Genomic DNA, 24,630 nt, shown 5'->3' on the forward strand with positions numbered 1-24,630 from the left:
AACTACAGACTAAAGACAGTCAGTCTATAAATGATTCTCTCAACTACAGACTAAAGTCAGTCTATAAATGATTCTCTCAACTACAGACTAAAGACAGTCTATAAATGATTCTCTCAACTACAGACTAAAGACAGTCTATAAATGATTCTCTCAACTACAGACTAAAGACAGTCTATAAATGATTCTCTCAACTACAGACTAAAGACAGTCTATAAATGATTCTCTCAACTACAGACTAAAGACAGTCAGTCTATAAATGATTCTCTCAACTACAGACTAAAGTCAGTCTATAAATGATTCTCTCAACTACAGACTAAAGACAGTCTATAAATGATTCTCTCAACTACAGACTAAAGACAGTCTATAAATGATTCTCTCAACTACAGACTAAAGACAGTCTATAAATGATTCTCTCAACTACAGACTAAAGACAGTCTATAAATGATTCTCTCAACTACAGACTAAAGACAGTCTATAAATGATTCTCTCAACTACAGACTAAAGACAGTCTATAAATGATTCTCTCAACTACAGACTAAAGACAGTCTATAAATGATTCTCTCAACTACAGACTAAAGACAGTCTATAAATGATTCTCTCAACTACAGACTAAAGTCAGTCAGTCTATAAATGATTCTCTCAACTACAGACTAAAGACAGTCTATAAATGATTCTCTCAACTACAGACTAAAGACAGTCTATAAATGATTCTCTCAACTACAGACTAAAGACAGTCTATAAATGATTCTCTCAACTACAGACTAAAGACAGTCTATAAATGATTCTCTCAACTACAGACTAAAGTCAGTCAGTCTATAAATGATTCTCTCAACTACAGACTAAAGACAGTCTATAAATGATTCTCTCAACTACAGACTAAAGACAGTCTATAAATGATTCTCTCAACTACAGACTAAAGACAGTCTATAAATGATTCTCTCAACTACAGACTAAAGACAGTCTATAAATGATTCTCTCAACTACAGACTAAAGACAGTCTATAAATGATTCTCTCAACTACAGACTAAAGACAGTCTATAAATGATTCTCTCAACTACAGACTAAAGACAGTCTATAAATGATTCTCTCAACTACAGACTAAAGTCAGTCAGTCTATAAATGATTCTCTCAACTACAGACTAAAGACAGTCTATAAATGATTCTCTCAACTACAGACTAAAGACAGTCTATAAATGATTCTCTCAACTACAGACTAAAGACAGTCTATAAATGATTCTCTCAACTACAGACTAAAGACAGTCTATAAATGATTCTCTCAACTACAGACTAAAGTCAGTCAGTCTATAAATGATTCTCTCAACTACAGACTAAAGACAGTCTATAAATGATTCTCTCAACTACAGACTAAAGACAGTCTATAAATGATTCTCTCAACTACAGACTAAAGACAGTCTATAAATGATTCTCTCAACTACAGACTAAAGACATTGGTTGTTAAAACTACATGAAGACTATTACAGTACAACAAAACAAAACAGCTGCATTGCATAACCGTCATTCTGGGCAAAACTCTTCCCCCGCTTTCTGGTTGCAACATGTTGTCTCTCTCCCTGTCCCTCCCTCTCTGTGTCTCTCTCTCCCTCCCTCCCTCCCTCAATCTCTCTCTCTGTCTCTCCCTCTCTGTGTCTCTCTCTCTCTCTCTCTCTCTCTCTCTGTCTCTCCCTCCCTCTCTCCCTGTCCCTCCCTCTCTGTGTCTCTCTCTCCCTCCCTCTCTCTCCCTCTCTCTCTCTCTCTCTCCCTCTGTCTCTCCCTCCCTCCCTCTCTCTCTCTCTGTCTCTCTCTCCCTCTCTCTCTCCCTGTCCCTCCCTCTCTGTGTCTTTCCCTCTCTCTCTCTCTCTCTCTCTCCCTCTCTCTCTCTCTCTCCCTCTCTCTCTCTCTCCCCCTCTCTCTCTCTCTCCCTCCCTCTCTCCCCCTCTATCTAAGGCCAGAGCATGTCACAGCAACATTACTGTGTCTGTGGTCTGGGGGAGTGGCAGCAGAACTTAACACTTTGTGTGCTCTTGTTTACGCTCCACACATTGATCATACTGTTGTTAATACTTTTGTTGGCTCAACATTTAGAAGACAACACTTAATCACCTTAACTTTCAAAAATGATTCGAAAGTAGCATAATTAGCCGATCTACAAGCGGTGTGGGCTTGTAGATCGTCCACTTCTCCTACTTTTGTGTGACACTGTCATATGGTGTATTAGGACATTAATTTACAACAGAAAAATGTAAAAAAATAAAAGGTTGAGTTGTGTGGAGATACAAGCTTTCCCCCCGCCAGCGACCATATGCTGGGTGTTTCCAGTTAGGCTCCCCCAGCGGCCCCAGTGTGGTTTAATATACAGTATGATCATGTTTAGATGTTCTTATATACAGTATGATCATGTTCTGTTCTTATATACAGTATGATCATGTTTAGATGTTCTTATATACAGTATGATCATGTTTAGATGTTCTTATATACAGTATGGTCATGTTTAGATGTTCTTATATACAGTATGATCATGTTTAGATGTTCTTATATACAGTATGGTCATGTTTAGATGTTCTTATATACAGTATGGTCATGTTTAGATGTTCTTATATACAGTATGGTCATGTTTAGATGTTCTTATATACAGTATGGTCATGTTTAGATGTTCTTATATACAGTATGATCATGTTTAGATGTTCTTATATACAGTATGATCATGTTTAGATGTTCTTATATACAGTATGGTCATGTTTAGATGTTCTTATATACAGTATGATCATGTTTAGATGTTCTTATATACAGTATGGTCATGTTTAGATGTTCTTATATACAGTATGGTCATGTTTAGATGTTCTTATATACAGTATGATCATGTTTAGATGTTCTTATATACAGTATGATCATGTTTAGATGTTCTTATATACAGTATGATCATGTTTAGATGTTCTTATATACAGTATGATCATGTTTAGATGTTCTTATATACAGTATGGTCATGTTTAGATGTTCTTATATACAGTATGATCATGTTTAGATGTTCTTATATACAGTATGATCATGTTTAGATGTTCTTATATACAGTATGATCATGTTTAGATGTTCTTATATACAGTATGATCATGTTTAGATGTTCTTATATACAGTATGATCATGTTTAGATGTTCTTATATACAGTATGATCATGTTTAGATGTTCGTATATACAGTATGGTCATGTTTAGATGTTCTTATATACAGTATGATCATGTTTAGATGTTCTTATATACAGTATGATCATGTTTAGATGTTCTTATATACAGTATGATCATGTTTAGATGTTCTTATATACAGTATGATCATGTTTAGATGTTTTTATATACAGTATGATCATGTTTAGATGTTCTTATATACAGTATGATCATGTTTAGATGTTCTTATATACAGTATGATCATGTTTAGATGTTCTTATATACAGTATGATCATGTTTAGATGTTCTTATATACAGTATGATCATGTTTAGATGTTCTTATATACAGTATGATCATGTTTAGATGTTCTTATATACAGTATGATCATGTTTAGATGTTCTTATATACAGTATGATCATGTTTAGATGTTCTTATATACAGTATGGTCATGTTTAGATGTTCTTATATACAGTATGATCATGTTTAGATGTTCTTATATACAGTATGATCATGTTTAGATGTTCTTATATACAGTATGATCATGTTTAGATGTTCTTATATACAGTATGATCATGTTTAGATGGAGTACTGTGTTCTGTTCTTTAGAATACTCAGAGCAGAGCATGTGAGTGGAGCTGAGTGTGTGTGTGTGTGTGTGTGGGGGTGGGGTGTGTGTGGGGGGGGGATGCCGCTCCATGCTCCAGGGGGCTGTGAGTGCCTCATGTTGATTCCAGCCAATATAAAACCCTGTGGTTAATGATTAACCAACAGGTTGGAGAGGGAGGGAGAGAGAGAGGGATTCTCATAGTGTGGTTGCAGGGTTGAGGATGTGCACAGCTTGGAGTGGCTGGCGGTCCTTGCTCAGAGTTCACTCCTACCACCTTCTGTATACTGGTGGTTGTTGATGGCACACATGCTTTAGTTTAAACCCTTGCTCATGTTGTTATCGTTAGTTTGCGATGTGTACAGTATTGGGAGTTTGCAGCTCTGACTGAGCTCAGTGACTGAGTGAGCATGCAGGGCCCCCAGCACCGCATCACGGATGATCAGGACAGGCATCACACACGCTCACATTCTGATGTCGATGATGCCGTGATTATTTAGGCGGAGCACATACATATATATTAGTTATTATGACCAGTAAGACTCCCTAATCGGGAGATAAGCGACCGTTGGTCGCTTATCTCCACAAATATCACAACCTCCACCTCTCACGTCATACGGGTAGCCATAGTTACACCTGGAATGTTGAATCTCCATATATGGAGATAACCTACGCATCACACAAAGTCTGACCTCACCAGCCCATACTTGGGCATGGACGACTTATATCTCCATATACGGAGATGGCCATATATGGAGATACGATGACATCACAGAGTCCACAGCTGATGATGTGGCGTGATGTCATACAATACACAAACAAGCCCTATATAAAGGGGCAATTCTCACCAGGGAAGAGAGCATTGCCTGGAATGTTGAATCTCCATATGATGGGGTTTTTTCCCCCTCTTTTTTTGGTGCCCTTCGGCTAAAGCACATGTGCGTCATGACCGGTGGCACTGATCTAGAGAGCTTGACAGGGCACTGCTCTGTTCTAGGTTTCCCCTGCTCTCAGTCCAGCTGGGTGACTGTAAATCATGTGAGCTCTGCAGGGAAGTTGGTCTTTGGCCCAGTTCCAATCCGCTCCCTTACTGACTCCATAGGCGCGCGTTCATGTGAAGTCAGTGAGGTCTGTCTGTCTGTCTGTCTGTCTGTCTGTCTGTCTGTCTGTCTGTCTGTCTGTCTGTCTGTCTGTCTGTCTGTCTGTCTGTCTGTCTGTCTGTCTGTCTGTCTGTCTGTCTGTCTGTCTGTCTGTCTGTCTGTCTGTCCCATTTGAAATGGGTAAGTCATACTGCCCTCTGGATACGGACGTGTTTTATTTTTATTTTTTTCATTTACCTTTTTCATGTATTATTATAATTATTGTATTGTATTAAATTTGTTTAATTTTCCAAAAGTCATAGTTAAAATGGAGTTTGAATAGGAAGGGGGCGTGTCTGATACAATGTATACCAAATAACAAATATCTTAATATACTGAATCAAGCAGCTTAAAAGCTGTCTGGGTGTTCACTGTTCACATATCCCTTTAATTCAGTGAGGATGCAGGGCAGATATTGGAAGTTGGCTGAAGTTAATCTTCCCACATCTGGCTTCCTTCCTGTCAGGGTTAGGAAGGCTCCTCACTGTAAACACACTGAACAATATTCAAACACTTTCTTTTCCAGTTTGAATCCCATGGCACTGAATGGAGAGTGCACTGTACAGGTGTTTGGGTCAGCCCTTATGCAAACACCATGGTTCTAATCATATAGTTGAAACAAACCATGTTCAAAGTTCACTTCACTTGTCTCACATGGACTATAATTATTATTATTATTAGAGCAACAGTTCTCAACCTTCTCTGAGCACTTTAAGCCCTTCTGTCTCAATGGTTAAACTGAAGTTAGGAAGTATGATAAAATGTTTTGATCAATAGGACAATAACAACTCTCTCACACGTGTTAGACTCAGTCTCACACTTATATTAAAATGACATGTTGTGTAGACTTGTTGTTTACTATAAGTAAACTATGTATTTGATGAGTTTACTCCTGCTTTACTCTGCTTAAAGAGCGTCTGCTAAATGACTAAACTGTTGAAAGTAGACAACAAGTTAGAACCTGATTGTAATCAAACCCCAGAGCAAACCTAGCTGTGTGTGTGTGTGTGTGTGTGTGTGTGTGTGTGTGTGTGCGTGTGTGCGTGTGTGCGTGCGTGCGTGCGTGCGTGCGTGCGTGCGCGCGGAATGGGAGGGGTCTAAAAAGTACAGCACAGAAAAGAGATGACACCAAAATATCCATGGTTCTGTAAAAATACATAAATAAATATACTGTATAGTGATGGCTTAATAATGTAACTATAAATGTGCAGATACCCTGTTTACACTTATACTGTATGTTGGTAGGTTTACTGTTGAGTGAGAAAACAATGTTGCACTTTAACCTAATCACATTAAGTTAACCAACTTTAACCTAATCACATTAGGTTAACCAACTTTAACCTAATCACATTAAGTTAACCAACTTTAACCTAATCACATTAAGTTAACCAACTTTAACCTAATCACATTAGGTTCACCAACTTTAACCTAATCACATTAAGTTAACCAACTTTAACCTAATCACATTAGGTTCACCAACTTTAACACTTATGTTGCAATGATTTTTTCCGGCCAATGTCCCGCGTTGCCATGGTTACCATAGACTTCCATGTAATTGTGCAATTGTGTAAAAAGTGCACGCCCATGCCTAGATGATGCACCACGTGTGTGCAGGCTGTTCACAGCTTTCAAACAAAAAGATCCGCTTGGAAATCCGTTCAGGCATTCATGATTTATCAGCCATTATGTTTTCTTCAGATGTAAACAAACATGGCTGCCATGTTTGAAAGAATGGGTTGGTATGGGGGTTAAACATGCAATTTCGCGATCGCGATCATGCCTAATACATTTCTGGAGGTCCAAAAAATATTTTTGAAAAAAAAAAATTGAAAAAAAAAATATATATTTTTTTTCAAAAACGGCCCAAACTCGGGAAACTCGGGGTTGGCACAGGGGTAGTACCTTTTTAAACTCGGGAAACTCGGGGTTGGCACCAGATGTGTTAACCTAATCACATTAAGTTAACCAACTTTAACCTAATCACATTAAGTTAACCAACTCTAACCTAATCACATTAAGTTAACCGACTTTAACCTAATCACATTAAGTTAACCAACTTTAACCTAATCACATTAAGTTAACCAATAAGTTAACCAACTCGGTGAGAGTAGCAGGCTTGGGTGCAGCAAGTTGTGGTGCTCTGCCTCAACAATCCTCCAGTGTAATGGGGAGACTCCCTTGTGTTACCAATGTAATGTGGAGACTATAAGTCACGTGCTTGTTGGGGACTGAAATTGATGATTGCTTAACCTGAACAAGACTCACTGGGAGGATCCAATAGGATTAAGTCAGATGCCTAGCACGGTTCATGTTGATGGAATAGGCTGAATGAATGAATTCGAATGAATTAGTGCTGAGACAGTATAGCCCAGGTTGTAGAGCTGTTGGTCATCAGTCGTTGGTGCTCTGACCCAGACTGAATAATGTGACACGTCCTATGACACGACACTCGCCCATATCTCCTTGTACGTCCGTTGCCCCTTGTACGGGCCATGGTGTCAACCACGGCAACGCATGCTGTCTATGACGTAATGTTAATTTTATGAGACATTGTTTTTATTTAATGTCAGTCTAAAGGCCCATTCCGACTGGGCCAGATAACAGATAAAAAAAAAAAAATCTCTTTCTCCAGATATTTTCCATTCAAAGTGGATGGTAGATACAGATAAAAAAAATATCTACCACAGATATTTTTTTTATCTGTATCTACCATCCACTTTGAATGGAAAAATATCTGGAGAAAGAGATTTTTTTATCTGTTATCTGGCCCAGTGGGAATGGGCCTTTAGTCCAGTTTCAATCGCCCTTGTTAGTTTTTATCACATTTAGTCAACCTCATCCTGTCTTTATTTAGTCAAGTTTTAGTCAACTAAAAGTCGAGCCTTTTAGTCTATCAAGACTAAAAGACGTCCAAGACGTCATTTTAGTTGTCGACAAAAACTGTTGACATTTTAGTCTAGTTTTAGTCAGGATAATTATTTTTACCCCTTTACATGTTTTGTCAGCTAATAATATAGAACATATTATGCATCTTATCGACATTATTTCACATAGCATTTTCTCTCATCCTTTTGATGAAAAACACAACTTTAAGGAATACATTAGAAAACAGTACAACAAGACCACACCTGGTTATAGAACCAATTATTGTAGTTCAACCAACCCAGTACAACAGTACATTAGGCTACAACAAGACCACACCTGGTTATAGAACCAATGATTGTAGTTCAACCAACCCAGTACAACAGTACAGTAGGCTACAACAAGACAACACCTGGTTATAGAACCAATGATTGTAGTTCAACCAACCCAGTACAACAGTACATTAGGCTACAACAAGACAACACCTGTTTATCCCAGCACAGCCTAACATTGTCTGGTCAGAACCATAAGCCCAGTACAGCATGTCCACTGTTGGTGAAATGACTCACGTCCCCTCCCCTTCCTTCCTAAGTTATACTAATAAGGGATGTGGCCCTGGTATTTGTGTGCGTGCGTGCGTGTGTGTGTGTGTGTGTGTGCGTGCGTGCGTGCGTGCGTGCGTGCGTGTGTGTTGCTCACTCTCTTGTGGTAGTGATGTTATCATCAAACTATGTAGCAGACAGAGCACTATTTCATCTTTTTATGTTTCTTTTTCTTTATGTCATCACAAATCAGTGCTCTATTTCATAATGCCAGTGTGACTTTGAGACTTTTTGTGAGCTTTATGGAAATAGGCCTACATGGTTTCACAATTTGCAACTTTTAGGTTTACATTGTGAATGAACAAGTTTGATCCAGTTTAGAACCCTCCTTCCATGTACTATAACACACACACACACACACACACACACACACACACACACACACACACACACACACACACACACACACACACACACACACACACACTCAGCTCTGCTGTTTACTGTAAGTCTGCTTTTCTATGGAGACATTGTGTGGTGTTGTAGGACTCCTGCTGGTTTGGTAGAGGTATTGCATCTACAGTGCAGCATTAGGATATGTTGGTGATATTTGGCTTATACTAAGTTTACCATTCATATGTATCTCATAATCACCTTATGGCAATGTTATAGAATATAGAATGTTTTTTTTTCTGATGTATTGTATTGACTGTGACCCTGACAGGTTTAATAAAGAGCAACATGGAGGAGGAAGCTGACAAACATCACACAGAGTCTCCAACACCCAGCTGTGTGTCTGTGAAGAGTGACGCGTCTAAAGGACAACCTCCTTTCTTCAGTGATGAACATGGACCTCCACACACACAGTATGTCAATCCTCCTATACAATGTATAACACTATACCATGACACACAGTATGTCAATCCTCCTATACAATATATAACACTATACCATGACACACAGTATGTCAATCCTCCTATACAATATATAACACTATACCATGACACACAGTATGTCAATCCTCCTGTACAATAGATAACACTATAACATGACACAGTGATGTCATGCATGTGTAAACTACTATAAAACAATACATTAATACAGTGTGTCCTCAATCTTTATCTGTATCATCAGTTACTATGAGTACAGTTTGTGAATGAAGTACAAATCACTGATGAATATTTAATTTTGTGTCTTGTCAAAAAGACCCATCCCTTACGGGATTATAAGACTCCAAACATGAATAAACAATACCACATTCAATTACTGGATACTATAACAATAATAAAGAAGAAAAATAAATGACAAAAACTGAAATACCTCACACATATGTTTTCTTTGTCCGTTTGTCCCTTGCTTTCTCTAGATATTCTGCCAGTGGAAATAGCTTGTGTTAAAAAATCCAACCAAGTCTCGCTGCGTCACTTAACCATATCAAATCTAGGTTTTTACACTTATTAAACAGTCTTTGACGTAGCTCATGATACAATGGCAAGTAGAACATAAAGTGGAACTCATTCTCAATATCATTTATGTCACAATAAATACAACCCCTCTCTTCCTCCACTACTCCTCTATATCTACCAGTTTCAATAAATACAAACCTTCTCTTCCTCCACTACTCCTCTATATCTACCAGTTTCAATAAATACAAACCTTCTCTTCCTCCACTACTCCTCTATATCTACCAGTTTCAATAAATACAACCCTCTCTTCCTCTGCTACTCCTCTATATCTACCAGTTTCAATAAATACAACCCCTCTCTTCCTCCACTACTCCTCTATATCTACCAGTTTCAATAAATACAACCCTCTCTTCCTCTGCTACTCCTCTATATCTACCAGTTTCAATAAATACAAACCTTCTCTTCCTCCACTACTCCTCTATATCTACCAGTTTCAATAAATACAAACCTTCTCTTCCTCCATTACTCCTCTATATCCACCAGTTTCAAGGTGCAGGGGCAACGATCCCAGAACGGAGTTGGGCACATAGAGATCTTTGTCTTTTGGATAATGGAACACAAACATACTTTTCACAAGCATAACTGCTTTTTATCATAACAAACGTTCTCAATTTTGGCTTGTGCAACATATCCTGTAACCATTTGTTTTGATATACTATTAAGTGTTTCAGAGATGTTTACAACTGTTATTTGAAAACTGTAACCCAGTTCTTATAAGTATCTCCTCCACAGTACTTGCCCATGCACCTTTAATTGATACATCCCAATTAAATATTTTCTTGGCAACTCTATTCTCTGGCATTCTGATTAATCTATTCCACAATGCTACCATGCTGCCCTTCCACCTTACTTCACACGGTTCCCATCCCATATCTCCTGTTATTGCCAATACAGGTGCATATTTATGCACTCGTAGGATATACCGTATCGCCCTTGGACCATTTGCCCTTTCGTACTTGTGTTTGAGCCCCAGATACCTGCCATATAGTGTAGTGTGTGTAGGTCCTATCTATAGCCTACAAGATCACCATAACACAACAAGTTAATATCATAATAATGTGCAAATGAATGATAAAACATAAATGATCTTGAACAAAGTGACTTCACAATAATTGTATAAATATTGTTCTGATTCCAGAAGTCACAGAGCAGAGTCTCCAACACCCAGCTGTGTGTCTATGAAGAGTGACCGGTCTATGGGACAACGTCCTGTCTTCAGTGAACCTGGACCTCCACACACACAGTATGTCAATCCCATTATATAACACTATAACACTATACAATATACACACTTTAACACTATGTGAGCCTATATAATATACAATAAACACAACTCCATAACACAACAAAGTAATATCATGATAATGTGCAAATAATGGATGAAAAACAAGACACAGAGTCTAATAACAGTGTCCTCTCTGTTCAAGCTTTATCCATAGCAGTGGTTCTCAACCTTTTCAGGTTGTGACCCCTAAAAGAATCATATTTGAATTGGGGACTCCCAAAATAATCAATCTGAACTAGGGACCTCCCACTAGAGCTTAGATCGGCCCAACCCACCCCACAGAACGGCAGCCCGAGCTCGGCCCAATACATAATTGACAATTGGAGACCGACACAGCCCGCAGCCCGACATTATAAACAAGCTTAATTGCTTTTTCTCATATGGTGATTTGTTAAGAACAGAGTCCTTTTCCAACTGTCTTTATATAGACCTATATAAGACATTGTAGCAAGTACCGTGCTAATTATGGAACAAATAAACATCGGAGCCTAATTCTTCAATCAATCAAAAAGCCTTGCTGGAAAACACAGCTGACGGCCGCCGCTAAATCAGGCAGCAGGCGTACAGGCTGTTATCGCTACAACGTTCACACAACGTCTATTATGATTATTAGGATCCAAAAAGTGTCTGTGGACTGTTTCAACGATGTCCTCCGCTCTGCTCTGCTCGACCAGCGCTGGCAGCGCATGCATGCACACGCCACAGCAGCCAGCCACACACACACACACACACACAGCACAGTCACACACACACTCACGCTCAACTGTCAAGTTGTGCAACCGCGCAGCGGTGCAGCCATAGTCATGAGCGCACAGTTTACACAGTCACAGAGACATCATGATACTGCGCTTGCCTACCGGATTATAAAAGCCCGACCCGACCCATAGCCCGTCATATACATGGAAATATGAGCCTGGCCCAGCCCGCGGCGCGCCAACCCGTCGGGTCCCGTCGGGCTCGGGCTGAATTTCTAAGCTCTACCTCCCACCCTTACAAGCACTTGGAATGTAGGAGTTGAGGCATTAAATATAGTTTGACTCGGTTCCATAGAATAGATAAATATAGTGAAATTAGCAGATTTACAAGCTCACACCGCCTTACGATGCCAGATGTTGTGAGCTTGTAGATCGGCTATTTTCCAGATGTTTGCCTGTTCCATAGATTAATAGATACAAGCTCTACAAGCTTGTAGATCGGCTATTTTCCTTTCTTATATTATTTGACAATGTGGTTAATTTGACCAATTTTTGTATAGTTTGTTGATTACTTTATATACAGTAATAAGACACTCAAAATTAGGTGCACGTTCACACATGACACCAAGATCTAAATTTCAGACCCATTGCCTGCAAATCTTGTATAAGTGAAGGAGGCTACAGATCAGAGTCCTGCAACAGGCCGGGTATCTGTGGATATCTGTCAGGGACCAACGCATGGAAAATATACTTTTATAGGGACGTGCTGTACGGGACTAAACACGGGCGGGAAACATTTTATTGTGAAAATCAGAGCACCTTTTCTGCCCAAACAAGGTCACTTCACAGTAGCGCTCACAGTCTGGGTGCGTTTATATGCACAAATGTATTCCACTTATATTCGGAATGACTGCTCATTCAGAATAGAAATGCTCATATAAACGTTTAGGAATGGCCATTCCGGTCTGACCCGAATGAATTTTCATTCTGGTCTGAAGAGGTGGTTTATGCCGTTTCAATCGGGATACATTTGTCATATAAACGCTCCATTCGGAATGAACTGCTGTCTGAACTGCCCCCCCCCCCTTCTCCGACCTGAAGTAGGCCTACTTTGCGCATGCCCAAAGTTCTATTCCGAATGAATCCTTTGGTCATGTAAACGGTAGTGGAATGAGGGATACTTGTATTCAGGTCCCATGTAAACGTTTGGGTATGAAGCTCTATTTGGAATAAGTTCATTCTGAATGCCATTCTGAATGTGCATATAAACGCAGGACTCACAACCACGACACACGTTTAGACAAAGTAACACAAACACAACATGGAAACAACATGAATGAACATCAACATGGATGAAATAGATCACACAGTGACGTACAGTAGGTCTTATGCAAAACATCATGATTTTATGAAAAGTGTCCAATGGGGAACTCAGTCTTCACACAGCACTGGACACAGGCACCGTCTCTATGTGGTTGCATCGGCACATATTTTCACAGCTACTGTACCAAACAATTAACATGGGACAAAGTAGAGGCCATCGTGGTATCCTCACTTTAACCTTTGACAATAAAGTAGAAGTTCAACGACGCAACAAAGATAAATCCAGAGTATGTTATTGTTCTGTAATGGACAAAAACATAAAGGATCTTGACTTCACAATGATTATATGAATATTGTTCTGATTCCAGAAGTCTTCACCACAGAGCAGAGTCTCCAACACCCAGCTGTGTGTCTATGAAGAGTGACCAGTCTAAATATGCACCTCCTGTCTTCAGTGATGAACCAAAGTATGTTAATCCTCTATACAATATACTGTAAACACTATGATGCACATGAAGTGATATCATGTTAAGTTATACGTGCAAATTACTATGAAACAAGACATGTTTGTATTCAATCGTTTGCTATTAATGGTTGCCCATGATTAAACAATGATTTAATCACTGGTTGCCATGGAAACCGGCGATTTGTCAGTATTTCGGAGGCTCAAAGTAAAAGTAAGCTGAGTAAATGTAATCCGAGTATTTTTTTGCAATAGTATTTTCTTTCACTCAGAAATAACAATCGCGGCCATCAGTGCTTTTATAACGGCCAGTAGAGAAGGGCTTGTTTCAAACATGAACATGATCTGGAGTTAGATTACGAGATAAATCCACTTTTGTGAATCTCTGGCTTGTATAGGGCAAACGGGCTTCCGTTTCTCCTGTTGCATTTTGGGAAAACAACATCACTTCACAGTAGCTCTCACAGTGAGCAGCAGGACACATTTAGACAAAGTAAACGGACACAACATGGAAACAACATGAATGAACATCAACATGGATGAAATAAATCACACAGTGATGTACAGTAGGTCTTATGCAAAAAGTCATGATTTTATGAAAAGTGTCCAATGGGGAACTCAGTCTTCACACAGCACTGGACACAGGCACCGTCTCTATGTGGTTGCATCGGCACATATTTTTACAACTTCCAAACAACTAAAATGGGACAAAGTAAAGGCCATCGTGGTTCACTTTAACCTTTGACAAAAAAGTAGAAGTTCAACGACGCAACAAAGATAAATCCAGAGTATGTTATTGTTCTGTAATGGACAAAAACATAAAGGATCTTGACTTCACAATGATTATATGAATATTGTTCTGATTCCAGAAGTCACAGAGCAGAGTCTCCAAAACCTAGCTGTGTGTCTATGAAGAGTGACCGGTCTATGGGACAACGTCCTGTCTTCAGTGAACCTGGACCTCCACACACACAGTATGTCAATCCCATTATATAACACTATAACACTATACAATATACACACTTTAACACTATGTGAGCCTATATAATATACAATAAACACAACTCCATAACACAACAAAGTAATATCATGATAATGTGCAAATAATGGATGAAAAACAAGACACAGAGTCTAATAACAGTGTCCTCTCTGTTCAAGCTTTATCCATAGCAGTGGTTCTCAACCTTTTCAGGTTGTGACCCCTAAAAGAATCATATTTGAATTGGGGACTCCCAAAATAATCAATCTGAACTAGGGACCTCCCACTAGAGCTTAGATCGGCCCAACCCACCCCACAGAACGGCAGCCCGAGCTCGGCCCAATACATAATTGACAATTGGAGACCGACACAGCCCGCAGCCCGACATTATAAACAAGCTTAATTGCTTTTTCTCATATGGTGATTTGTTAAGAACAGAGTCCTTTTCCAACTGTCTTTATATAGACCTATATAAGACATTGTAGCAAGTACCGTGCTAATTATGGAACAAATAAACATCGGAGCCTAATTCTTCAATCAATCAAAAAGCCTTGCTGGAAAACACAGCTGACGGCCGCCGCTAAATCAGGCAGCAGGCGTACAGGCTGTTATCGCTACAACGTTCACACAACGTCTATTATGATTATTAGGATCCAAAAAGTGTCTGTGGACTGTTTCAACGATGTCCTCCGCTCTGCTCTGCTCGACCAGCGCTGGCAGCGCATGCATGCACACGCCACAGCAGCCAGCCACACACACACACACACACAGCACAGTCACACACACACTCACGCTCAACTGTCAAGTTGTGCAACCGCGCAGCGGTGCAGCCATAGTCATGAGCGCACAGTTTACACAGTCACAGAGACATCATGATACTGCGCTTGCCTACCGGATTATAAAAGCCCGACCCGACCCATAGCCCGTCATATACATGGAAATATGAGCCTGGCCCAGCCCGCGGCGCGCCAACCCGTCGGGTCCCGTCGGGCTCGGGCTGAATTTCTAAGCTCTACCTCCCACCCTTACAAGCACTTGGAATGTAGTTGAGGCATTAAATATAGTTTGACTCGGTTCCATAGAATAGATAAATATAGTGAAATTAGCAGATTTACAAGCTCACACCGCCTTACGATGCCAGATGTTGTGAGCTTGTAGATCGGCTATTTTCCAGATGTTTGCCTGTTCCATAGATTAATAGATACAAGCTCTACAAGCTTGTAGATCGGCTATTTTCCTTTCTTATATTATTTGACAATGTGGTTAATTTGACCAATTTTTGTATAGTTTGTTGATTACTTTATATACAGTAATAAGACACTCAAAATTAGGTGCACGTTCACACATGACACCAAGATCTAAAATTCAGACTCATTGCCTGCAAATCTTGTATAAGTGAAGGAGGCTACAGATCAGAGTCCTGCAACAGGCCGGGTATCTGTGGATATCTGTCAGGGACCAACGCATGGAAAATATACTTTTATAGGGACGTGCTGTACGGGACTAAACACGGGCAGGAAACATTTTATTGTGAAAATCAGAGCACCTTTTCTGCCCAAACAAGGTCACTTCACAGTAGCGCTCACAGTCTGGGTGCGTTTATATGCACAAATGTATTCCACTTATATTCGGAATGACTGCTCATTCAGAATAGAAATGCTCATATAAACGTTTAGGAATGGCCATTCCGGTCTGACCCGAATGAATTTTCATTCTGGTCTGAAGAGGTGGTTTATGCCGTTTCAATCGGGATACATTTGTCATATAAACGCTCCATTCGGAATGAACTGCTGTCTGAACTGCCCCCCCCCCCCCCCCCCCTTCTCCGACCTGAAGTAGGCCTATACTTTGCGCATGCCCAAAGTTCTATTCCGAATGAATCCTTTGGTCATGTAAACGGTAGTGGAATGAGGGATACTTGTATTCAGGTCCCATGTAAACGTTTGAGTATGAAGCTCTATTTGGAATAAGTTCATTCTGAATGCCATTCTGAATGTGCATATAAACGCAGGACTCACAACCACGACACACGTTTAGACAAAGTAACACAAACACAACATGGAAACAACATGAATGAACATCAACATGGATGAAATAGATCACACAGTGACGTACAGTAGGTCTTATGCAAAACATCATGATTTTATGAAAAGTGTCCAATGGGGAACTCAGTCTTCACACAGCACTGGACACAGGCACCGTCTCTATGTGGTTGCATCGGCACATATTTTCACAGCTACTGTACCAAACAATTAACATGGGACAAAGTAGAGGCCATCGTGGTATCCTCACTTTAACCTTTGACAATAAAGTAGAAGTTCAACGACGCAACAAAGATAAATCCAGAGTATGTTATTGTTCTGTAATGGACAAAAACATAAAGGATCTTGACTTCACAATGATTATATGAATATTGTTCTGATTCCAGAAGTCTTCACCACAGAGCAGAGTCTCCAACACCCAGCTGTGTGTCTATGAAGAGTGACCAGTCTAAATATGCACCTCCTGTCTTCAGTGATGAACCAAAGTATGTTAATCCTCTATACAATATACTGTATAACACTATGATGCACATGAAGTGATATCATGTTAAGTTATACGTGCAAATTACTATGAAACAAGACATGTTTGTATTCAATCGTTTGCTATTAATGGTTGCCCATGATTAAACAATGATTTAATCACTGGTTGCCATGGAAACCGGCGATTTGTCAGTATTTCGGAGGCTCAAAGTAAAAGTAAGCTGAGTAAATGTAATCCGAGTATTTTTTTGCAATAGTATTTTCTTTCACTCAGAAATAACAATCGCGGCCATCAGTGCTTTTATAACGGCCAGTAGAGAAGGGCTTGTTTCAAACATGAACATGATCTGGAGTTAGATTACAAGATAAATCCACTTTTGTGAATCTCTGGCTTGTATAGGGCAAACAGGCTTCCGTTTCTCCTGTTGCATTTTGGGAATTGGAGTGTTTCTCTTCAGCCTCGGCTGCCCCAGACAGTAGGCTATAGTTTAATATAAAACAATAACCGACGCGTCAAACGCGTTGTTGGTAATGGGAGACATCAAAGAGTTTGACGTGTGGGCGTGTTTTGGGCATCCAATGAATGAAGTGGTACAAATCACAACAATATGGTGTTCAGTGATTGATTGTTATCTCTGCCAGGTTGGAGATCAAGCTACTGTCTGTCTGTCTGTCTGTCTGTCTGTCTGTCTGTCTGTCTGTCTGTCTGTCTGTGGCTAATCTAGCAAACTACTAGATTGAGAGAGCCAAATATCTTGTGCACAGTGCCAGTAGGCCAAGGAAGCGACTCCCTGCATTATGTTTATATTTTCATGGTGGCGCTATTCTGGCCCACTTTTTGGCCTATAAGTCTTGAAACGCTAGCCAAACCCGGCCTGGTGGAGATGCTCTCTGGTCTACTTATTGTCATGTCATGTTGGACAGTCATGGTGTCACATGTCATTTACATGTTCTGTTCCCAGTCTGGTTCTGTACAAACATTATGGACACAAGACATGAACTATCAGCATCCTTTATTGTAAACATTTCATCACATCTGCACTGAACCTTTTCCTAAAATATATACGAGGACATACGAGTCTGTCTGTCTGTCTGTCTGTCTGTCTGTCTGTCTGTCTGTCTGTCTGTCTGTCTGTCTGTCTGTCTGTCTGTCCATACATCAAAGGCCTTTTTTATTACTGTTTCTATTGCTATTTGTTGTATTCTTTTCCTGTTGTTTCAACATTGAAGAGCCCAAACAGTTCTACTCTCTCATACTACATTTCATTCACATGATAAATGTATAAACATTTGTATGATTCCAGAAGTCACAGAGCAGAGTCTCCAACACCCAGCCTACTGTCTATGAAGAGTGACCAGTCTAAATATGCACCTCCTGTCTTCAGTGATGAACCAAAGTATGTTAATCCTCAACCTCCACCGGCTGTCTGTCTGTCTGTCTGTCTGTCTGTCTGTCTGTCTGTCTGTCTGTCTGTCTGTCTGTCTGTCTGTCTGTCTGTCTGTCTGTCTGTCTGTCTGTCTGTCTGTCCGTCCGTCCGTCCGTCCGTCCGTCCGTCCGTCCGTCCGTCCGTCCGTCCGTCTGTCTGTCCCTCCGTCACACGTCACACGTCACACTTTTGCCCTGCTCATATCTCCGCAACCGTTGCCCCGATCCATGCCACATTTTGCATACATACTCCTTGCCTGCCAAACCACAACCTCCACCCATCAATTCTCACATTGCCCTCTTCTAGCGCCACCATGAGGCCCATTCTTGAAAAACACATTTTTGGACACTGCTCCTACAATTTTTGCCCTCAAATCACGCAAATCGGTACACAGTATGTCTACACTCATCTCATCAACATGGATATCTCCCATTTAGCGCCACCTTCAGGCCGATTTTTTTAAACACATTTTTGGACACTGCTCCTACAAATTTTGCCCTAAAATCACGCAAATCGGTACACACTTGCTCTACACTGATGTCATCAACATGGATCTGTCCCATTTAGCGGCACCTTCAGGCCGAGTTTTTAAAACACATTTTTGGACACTGCTCCTACAGATTTTGCCCTAAAATCACGCAAATAGGTACACAGTATGGCTACACTCATCTCATCAACATGCATCTGTCACACTTCTACACATTTTGGCCTAAAATCACGCTGCGACCTGACGGTCGCTTATCTCCCGATTAGGGAGTCTTACTGGTAGAATATATAATGCTATAACATGACAAATTGATCTACGCTACGGTGTGTAATGACCATAAAACAAGACATGTTCTATTCAATCATTAGCTATTAAGTCAGTGTTCAGTTTGTGAATGAACAAATCACAACAATGTGTTCAGTGGTGAAGTGATTGATTGTTATCTGTACCAGCTTGGTATCCTCATACAGCCATCGTGGTATCCTCACTTTAACCTTTGACAATAAAGTAGAAGTTCAACGACGAAACAAAGATAAATCCAGAGTATGTTATTGTTCTGTAATGGACAAAAACATAAAGGATCTTGACTTCACAATGATTATATGAATATTGTTCTGATTCCAGAAGTCTTCACCACAGAGCAGAGTCTCCAACACCCAGCTGTGTGTCTATGAAGAGTGACCAGTCTAAATATGCACCTCCTGTCTTCAGTGATGAACCAAAGTATGTTAATCCTCTATACAATATACTGTATAACACTATGATGCACATGAAGTGATATCATGTTAAGTTATACGTGCAAATTACTATGAAACAAGACATGTTTGTATTCAATCGTTTGCTATTAATGGTTGCCCATGATTAAACAATGATTTAATCACTGGTTGCCATGGAAACCGGCGATTTGTCAGTATTTCGGAGGCTCAGAGTAAAAGTTTGCTGAGTAAATGTAATCCGAGTATTTTTTTGCAATAGTATTTTCTTTCACTCAGAAATAACAATCGCGGCCATCAGTGCTTTTATAACGGCCAGTAGAGAAGGGCTTGTTTCAAACATGAACATGATCTGGAGTTAGATTACGAGATAAATCCACTTTTGTGAATCTCTGGCTTGTATAGGGCAAACGGGCTTCCGTTTCTCCTGTTGCATTTTGGGAATTGGAGTGTTTCTCTTCAGCCGCGGCTGCCCCAGACAGTATAGGCTATAGTTTAATATAAAACAATAACCGACGCGTCAAACGCGTTGTTGGTAATGGGAGACATCAAAGAGTTTGACGTGTGGGCGTGTTTTGGGCATCCAATGAATGAAGTGGTACAAATCACAACAATATGGTGTTCAGTGATTGATTGTTATCTCTGCCAGGTTGGAGATCAAGCTACTGTCTGTCTGTCTGTCTGTCTGTCTGTCTGTCTGTCTGTCTGTCTGTCTGTCTGTCTGTCTGTCTGTCTGTGGCTAATCTAGCAAACTACTAGATTGAGAGAGCCAAATATCTTGTGCACAGTGCCAGTAGGCCAAGGAAGCGACTCCCTGCATTATGTTTATATTTTCATGGTGGCGCTATTCTGGCCCACTTTTTGGCCTATAAGTCTTGAAACGCTAGCCAAACCCGGCCTGGTGGAGATGCTCTCTGGTCTACTTATTGTCATGTCATGTTGGACAGTCATGGTGTCACATGTCATTTACATGTTCTGTTCCCAGTCTGGTTCTGTACAAACATTATGGACACAAGACATTAACTATCAGCATCCTTTATTGGAAACATTTCAGCCTTTTCATACAGTCAAGGAATTTCCACACCTGGTAGGCAGTGTTGTAGAAGGAGAATTTACCCATATTTGTCTTATGGGTTTGTGTTATCAGACTGTTGTGTGCGCTCCCTCTGGTGATGGTGAATAATGGAATGAAGGTTTCATGTTCACTATTTTACTATTTTACTGAATAATGTAATTAATGTGTGTTTGTAGTATGCAGATCGGGTGATGTCATTTGTGTTTGCATACTTTTATTAAGTATGTTTCAGGCCTTGAAATGATACTGTATGCGATAAGGTCTTGCAGCGCGGTCATTATGGCTTATATGGACACGACGGGCTGATAATTATCAGCCTGAAGTGTCTATAAGCCATAATGACCAAGCAGCAAGACGTTATAGCACTTATTACCCGGCTAATAAATAAAATTAATAATTTGACTCAAAACTAAAAACAAAACAAAGTATTTCCTTGTTTACAGACGGCTGAAAGTGGGTCGCTCCCCAGCACAACACGTCGCCTTGGAAAACAAGGAAGTGCTGATCAAATAGAATCCATTTTCTGTTACCGCGTCGTCTATTTCTCGCCTCAAATGTTTTTTAAACATTCTTCAGAGCAACGTTTAGTTGTAAATGTCGCTGTGTGTTGTTTTTACATGGAAGACATGTTGGACACGGCACTAAATCCACGCATTGCAGCCTGAAGACAGCAGCTGCTCTGAGCCTTTGATTAGGCAGCGGTGAATTATAGAGCGGAGCGGTGATTATACGCCTATAATTCACAGCTGATTTCAGCACTCGACCAATCAGAATCAAGCATCCAAACAAGCCGGGTAATAAATATTGATATTATATTAGTAATTGTCTATATTCATAATAAGTTGTCTTCTCCTCCACAGAGAGAGGAAGACGGGTCGTGTTGTGACAGAGCAGGAGAGATCCAGAACCACACCTGGACTGAAGACACCCAGTCACACCAGCAGTGGTACATTAATTAACACAGTTAATATCTGAAATGTTTGAAATGACAGAAGACATTGTCAGACTAAATGTCCACAATGTGTCATCAGTATCCATGTTTAAATAATGATGCTAAACATGTATCAACTATGAAAACCAGTGATCCAACGTTGTTTCTTTTGACAGTTTTTATTTTATTTTTTTTACAATTTGTAGATTTTGTGGAGGGCTTTAACACCATTATGTTGTTTAGTGGAGACCCTCAGGGCTCTATACTAGTCTCTTTTCTGTTTGCATATCTTGATTCTTCGCTGAAAATAGCAGATCTGCAAGCTTATAGATATGCTTGTAGATCTGCTATGTTCTGTAAAAGTTTCCCACAGAATACAGAAGCTGGGTTTTAAGTGGTTAAATTAATAATGTGCGTACACAGCTGTGAGGATGTAAAGTTATAAATTCAACTGAATGTTTAAAATGTCTTCATTGTCTTCTCATAGCAGGTGTCAGTCCACAGGAGGTTCTAAAGGTTTATAAGGTCGGTTTGAACCGTCTTGATCGTGTGACATACGTCACTGAAGTGCCCTCCCTCAGCAGCATCTACACAGAGCTCTACCTCTCAGCGGGAGAGAGTGAAGGGGTTAATACCCAACATGAGGTCTGGCAGCTTGAGACAGCTTCCAAGAAGAGGACCCTCCATGACCAACCAATCAAATGCTGTGACATCTTTAAGCCCCTCCTCCTTGGCAGAGAGAAACCCAGCAGAAGAGTTCTGACCAAGGGTATCGCTGGCATTGGAAAAACCTTCTCTGTGCGTAAGTTCACTCTGGACTGGGCAAGGGGTTTGGAAAATCAAGATGTCATTCTCCTGGTTCCCTTCTCATTCCGGGAGCTGAACCTGGTCAGAGATGAGCAGCACAGTCTTCTCTCACTGATCCATCGTTTCCACCCAGAATTAAAGAAGGTCACAGCAGAGCAGCTCGCTGTCTGGAAGGTTGGCCTCATCTTTGATGGTCTGGATGAAAGCAGGTTTCCGCTGAAATTCGAGAACATTGAAATTGATTCTGATGTCTTCAACAACAAAGACATCGTCTCTGATGTCACAGTGACATCATCAGTGGGCCTGCTGTTGACAAACCTCATCAAGGGGAATCTGCTCCCCTCAGCCCTCCTCTGGATAACTACCAGACCTGCAGCAGCCAATCAGATCCCTCCTGATTGTGTTGACATGGAGACAGAAGTACAAGGCTTCACAGACCCCCAGAAGGAACAGTTCTTCAGGAAGAGATTCAGTGATGATGAGAAGCTGGCCAACAAGATCATCTCACACATGAAGACATCAAAGAGCCTCCACATCATGTGTCACATCCCAGTCTTCTGTTGGATCACTGCTACCGTTCTGGAGGACATGTTGAAGACAGACGAGACAGAAAAGCTGCCCAAGACCCAGACTGCGATGTACAGCCACTTCCTGTGGGTTCAGACCAAGAGAAAGAATCTGAAGTATGACAAAACGGATGAGGTTAATCAACAGCATTCAAGCTCAGTAATGGGTGATGGTGAAAGGGTGATGAGTCAAAAACCAAGAGAAAATTCCTGGTTGAAGACCACGACACAAAGACTGCTGGGAGTGAGTGCAACAACTAGCAATCTTCAAATGTCCAACCCTGACAGGGAGGTTCTTCTAATGTCCAACCCTGACAGGGAGGTTCTTCTGAAGCTGGGCAGGCTGGCGTTTGAACATCTGGACAAAGGTAGCATGATGTTCTACCAAGAAGACCTGGAAGAGTGTGGTCTTGATGTGAAAGACACCTCGCTGTACTCAGGAGTGTGCACAGAGATCTTCAAAGAAGAGACTGTTCAATATGAGAGAAAGGTCTACAGCTTTGTTCATCTGAGCATCCAGGAGTTTCTGGCTGCAGTCTACCTGTTCCACTGTTACACACAGAGGAACATGAAGGTACTGAAGACATTCCTGGGAGTTGATGTCAGTTCCTTGGAAGACTTCCTGAAGAGAGCCTTTGAAAAATCCACGAAGAGTAAGATAGGTCACCTGGACCTCTTTGTCCGCTTCCTTCATGGTCTCTCACTGCAGTCCAACCAGAGTCTGTTAGGAGGTCTTTTGGGACAGACAGTGGAAAGTCCAGAGAGCATCCAGAGAGTCATCGACAACCTGAAGAAGATGAAAGATCAAAGGTTCTCTCCTGACAGATGTATCAACATCTTCCACTGTCTGATGGAGATGAACGACCACTCACTGCATCAGGAGATCGAACAGTACCTGGAGTCAGGGGACAGATCAAAGACAAAACTGACTCACTCCCAGTGTTCAGCTCTGGCCCACATGCTGCTGACGTCAGAGGAGGTTCTGGATGAGTTGGACCTGGACAAATACAGAACAACACACAGCTGGGGGAAATCCAGACTGGTCCCAGCTGTGAGGAACACCAGAAAGGCTCGGTTAGTAGTCATGTGAAGAGAAAATGTATTAGAAGAGAATAAATCTTCCCTCACACCTAACACTATAAGTAGAAATTATGATTATTTTAAAACTTCCAATAATAATCAGGTCTGGTGGTATTGTGTTTATGTGCAAATAAAGGACAGTCCTATTAAAAAGGATCAATGGCTAATAAGACATTAATACATTGACCTCTGTAACTAAAATGAAAACAGCTTAAATATATAATAAAGTAATGTTATCAGTGTAGTTAAATGAAACAGACAGGAGTTATACTGTATAATATATTATTATGACATCACAACAGTGACATTATGTTCTTATGTCCACAGTCCAGTAGCTCACTGGTTCTCAACCTGTGGGACCCAGGGGGGGGGGGGGGGGGGGGGTCCCCAAATGATTGGGGGGGGGGGTCCCCAAATGATTTTGGGGGGTCCCAAGATGATTGTTTTCTCACTCAACAGTAAACAAACCAACATAAAGTTTAAGTGTATAGATGGTATCTGCACATTTCTAA

The 24,630-nt window shown here is 40.6% G+C and overlaps 2 protein-coding genes across 4 annotated transcripts in view; both read left to right on the top strand.

Annotated features, from left to right (window-relative positions):
- The window catches only part of krr1 (KRR1 small subunit processome component homolog), a 253,861-nt gene that overhangs the window by 97,056 nt on the left and 132,175 nt on the right, over nt 1-24,630 (top strand). The gene's annotated exons all lie outside the window — the stretch shown is intronic.
- Nucleotides 1-24,630, top strand: part of LOC308308642 (uncharacterized protein) — a 37,596-nt gene that overhangs the window by 5,379 nt on the left and 7,587 nt on the right. For 2 of the 3 annotated variants that reach the window (XM_080754079.1, XM_080754080.1), the window contains exons 3-11: nt 9,024-9,165; nt 10,904-11,008; nt 13,437-13,535; nt 14,401-14,505; nt 16,939-17,037; nt 18,337-18,429; nt 19,571-19,669; nt 21,595-21,680; nt 22,153-24,112. In XM_080754079.1, the coding sequence (XP_080610205.1) occupies nt 9,041-9,165; nt 10,904-11,008; nt 13,437-13,535; nt 14,401-14,505; nt 16,939-17,037; nt 18,337-18,429; nt 19,571-19,669; nt 21,595-21,680; nt 22,153-24,112 (2,771 nt within the window). In that variant the 5' untranslated portion in view covers nt 9,024-9,040. The remainder of the gene's footprint in view (nt 1-9,023; nt 9,166-10,903; nt 11,009-13,436; nt 13,536-14,400; nt 14,506-16,938; nt 17,038-18,336; nt 18,430-19,570; nt 19,670-21,594; nt 21,681-22,152; nt 24,113-24,630) is intronic. The other variant, XM_080754081.1, reaches the window with a different exon arrangement.

This window comes from Nannobrachium achirus, assembly GCF_963921795.1.
Source record: "Nannobrachium achirus genome assembly, chromosome: 23".
In the NCBI taxonomy this organism is placed as follows: Eukaryota; Metazoa; Chordata; class Actinopteri; order Myctophiformes; family Myctophidae; genus Nannobrachium; species Nannobrachium achirus.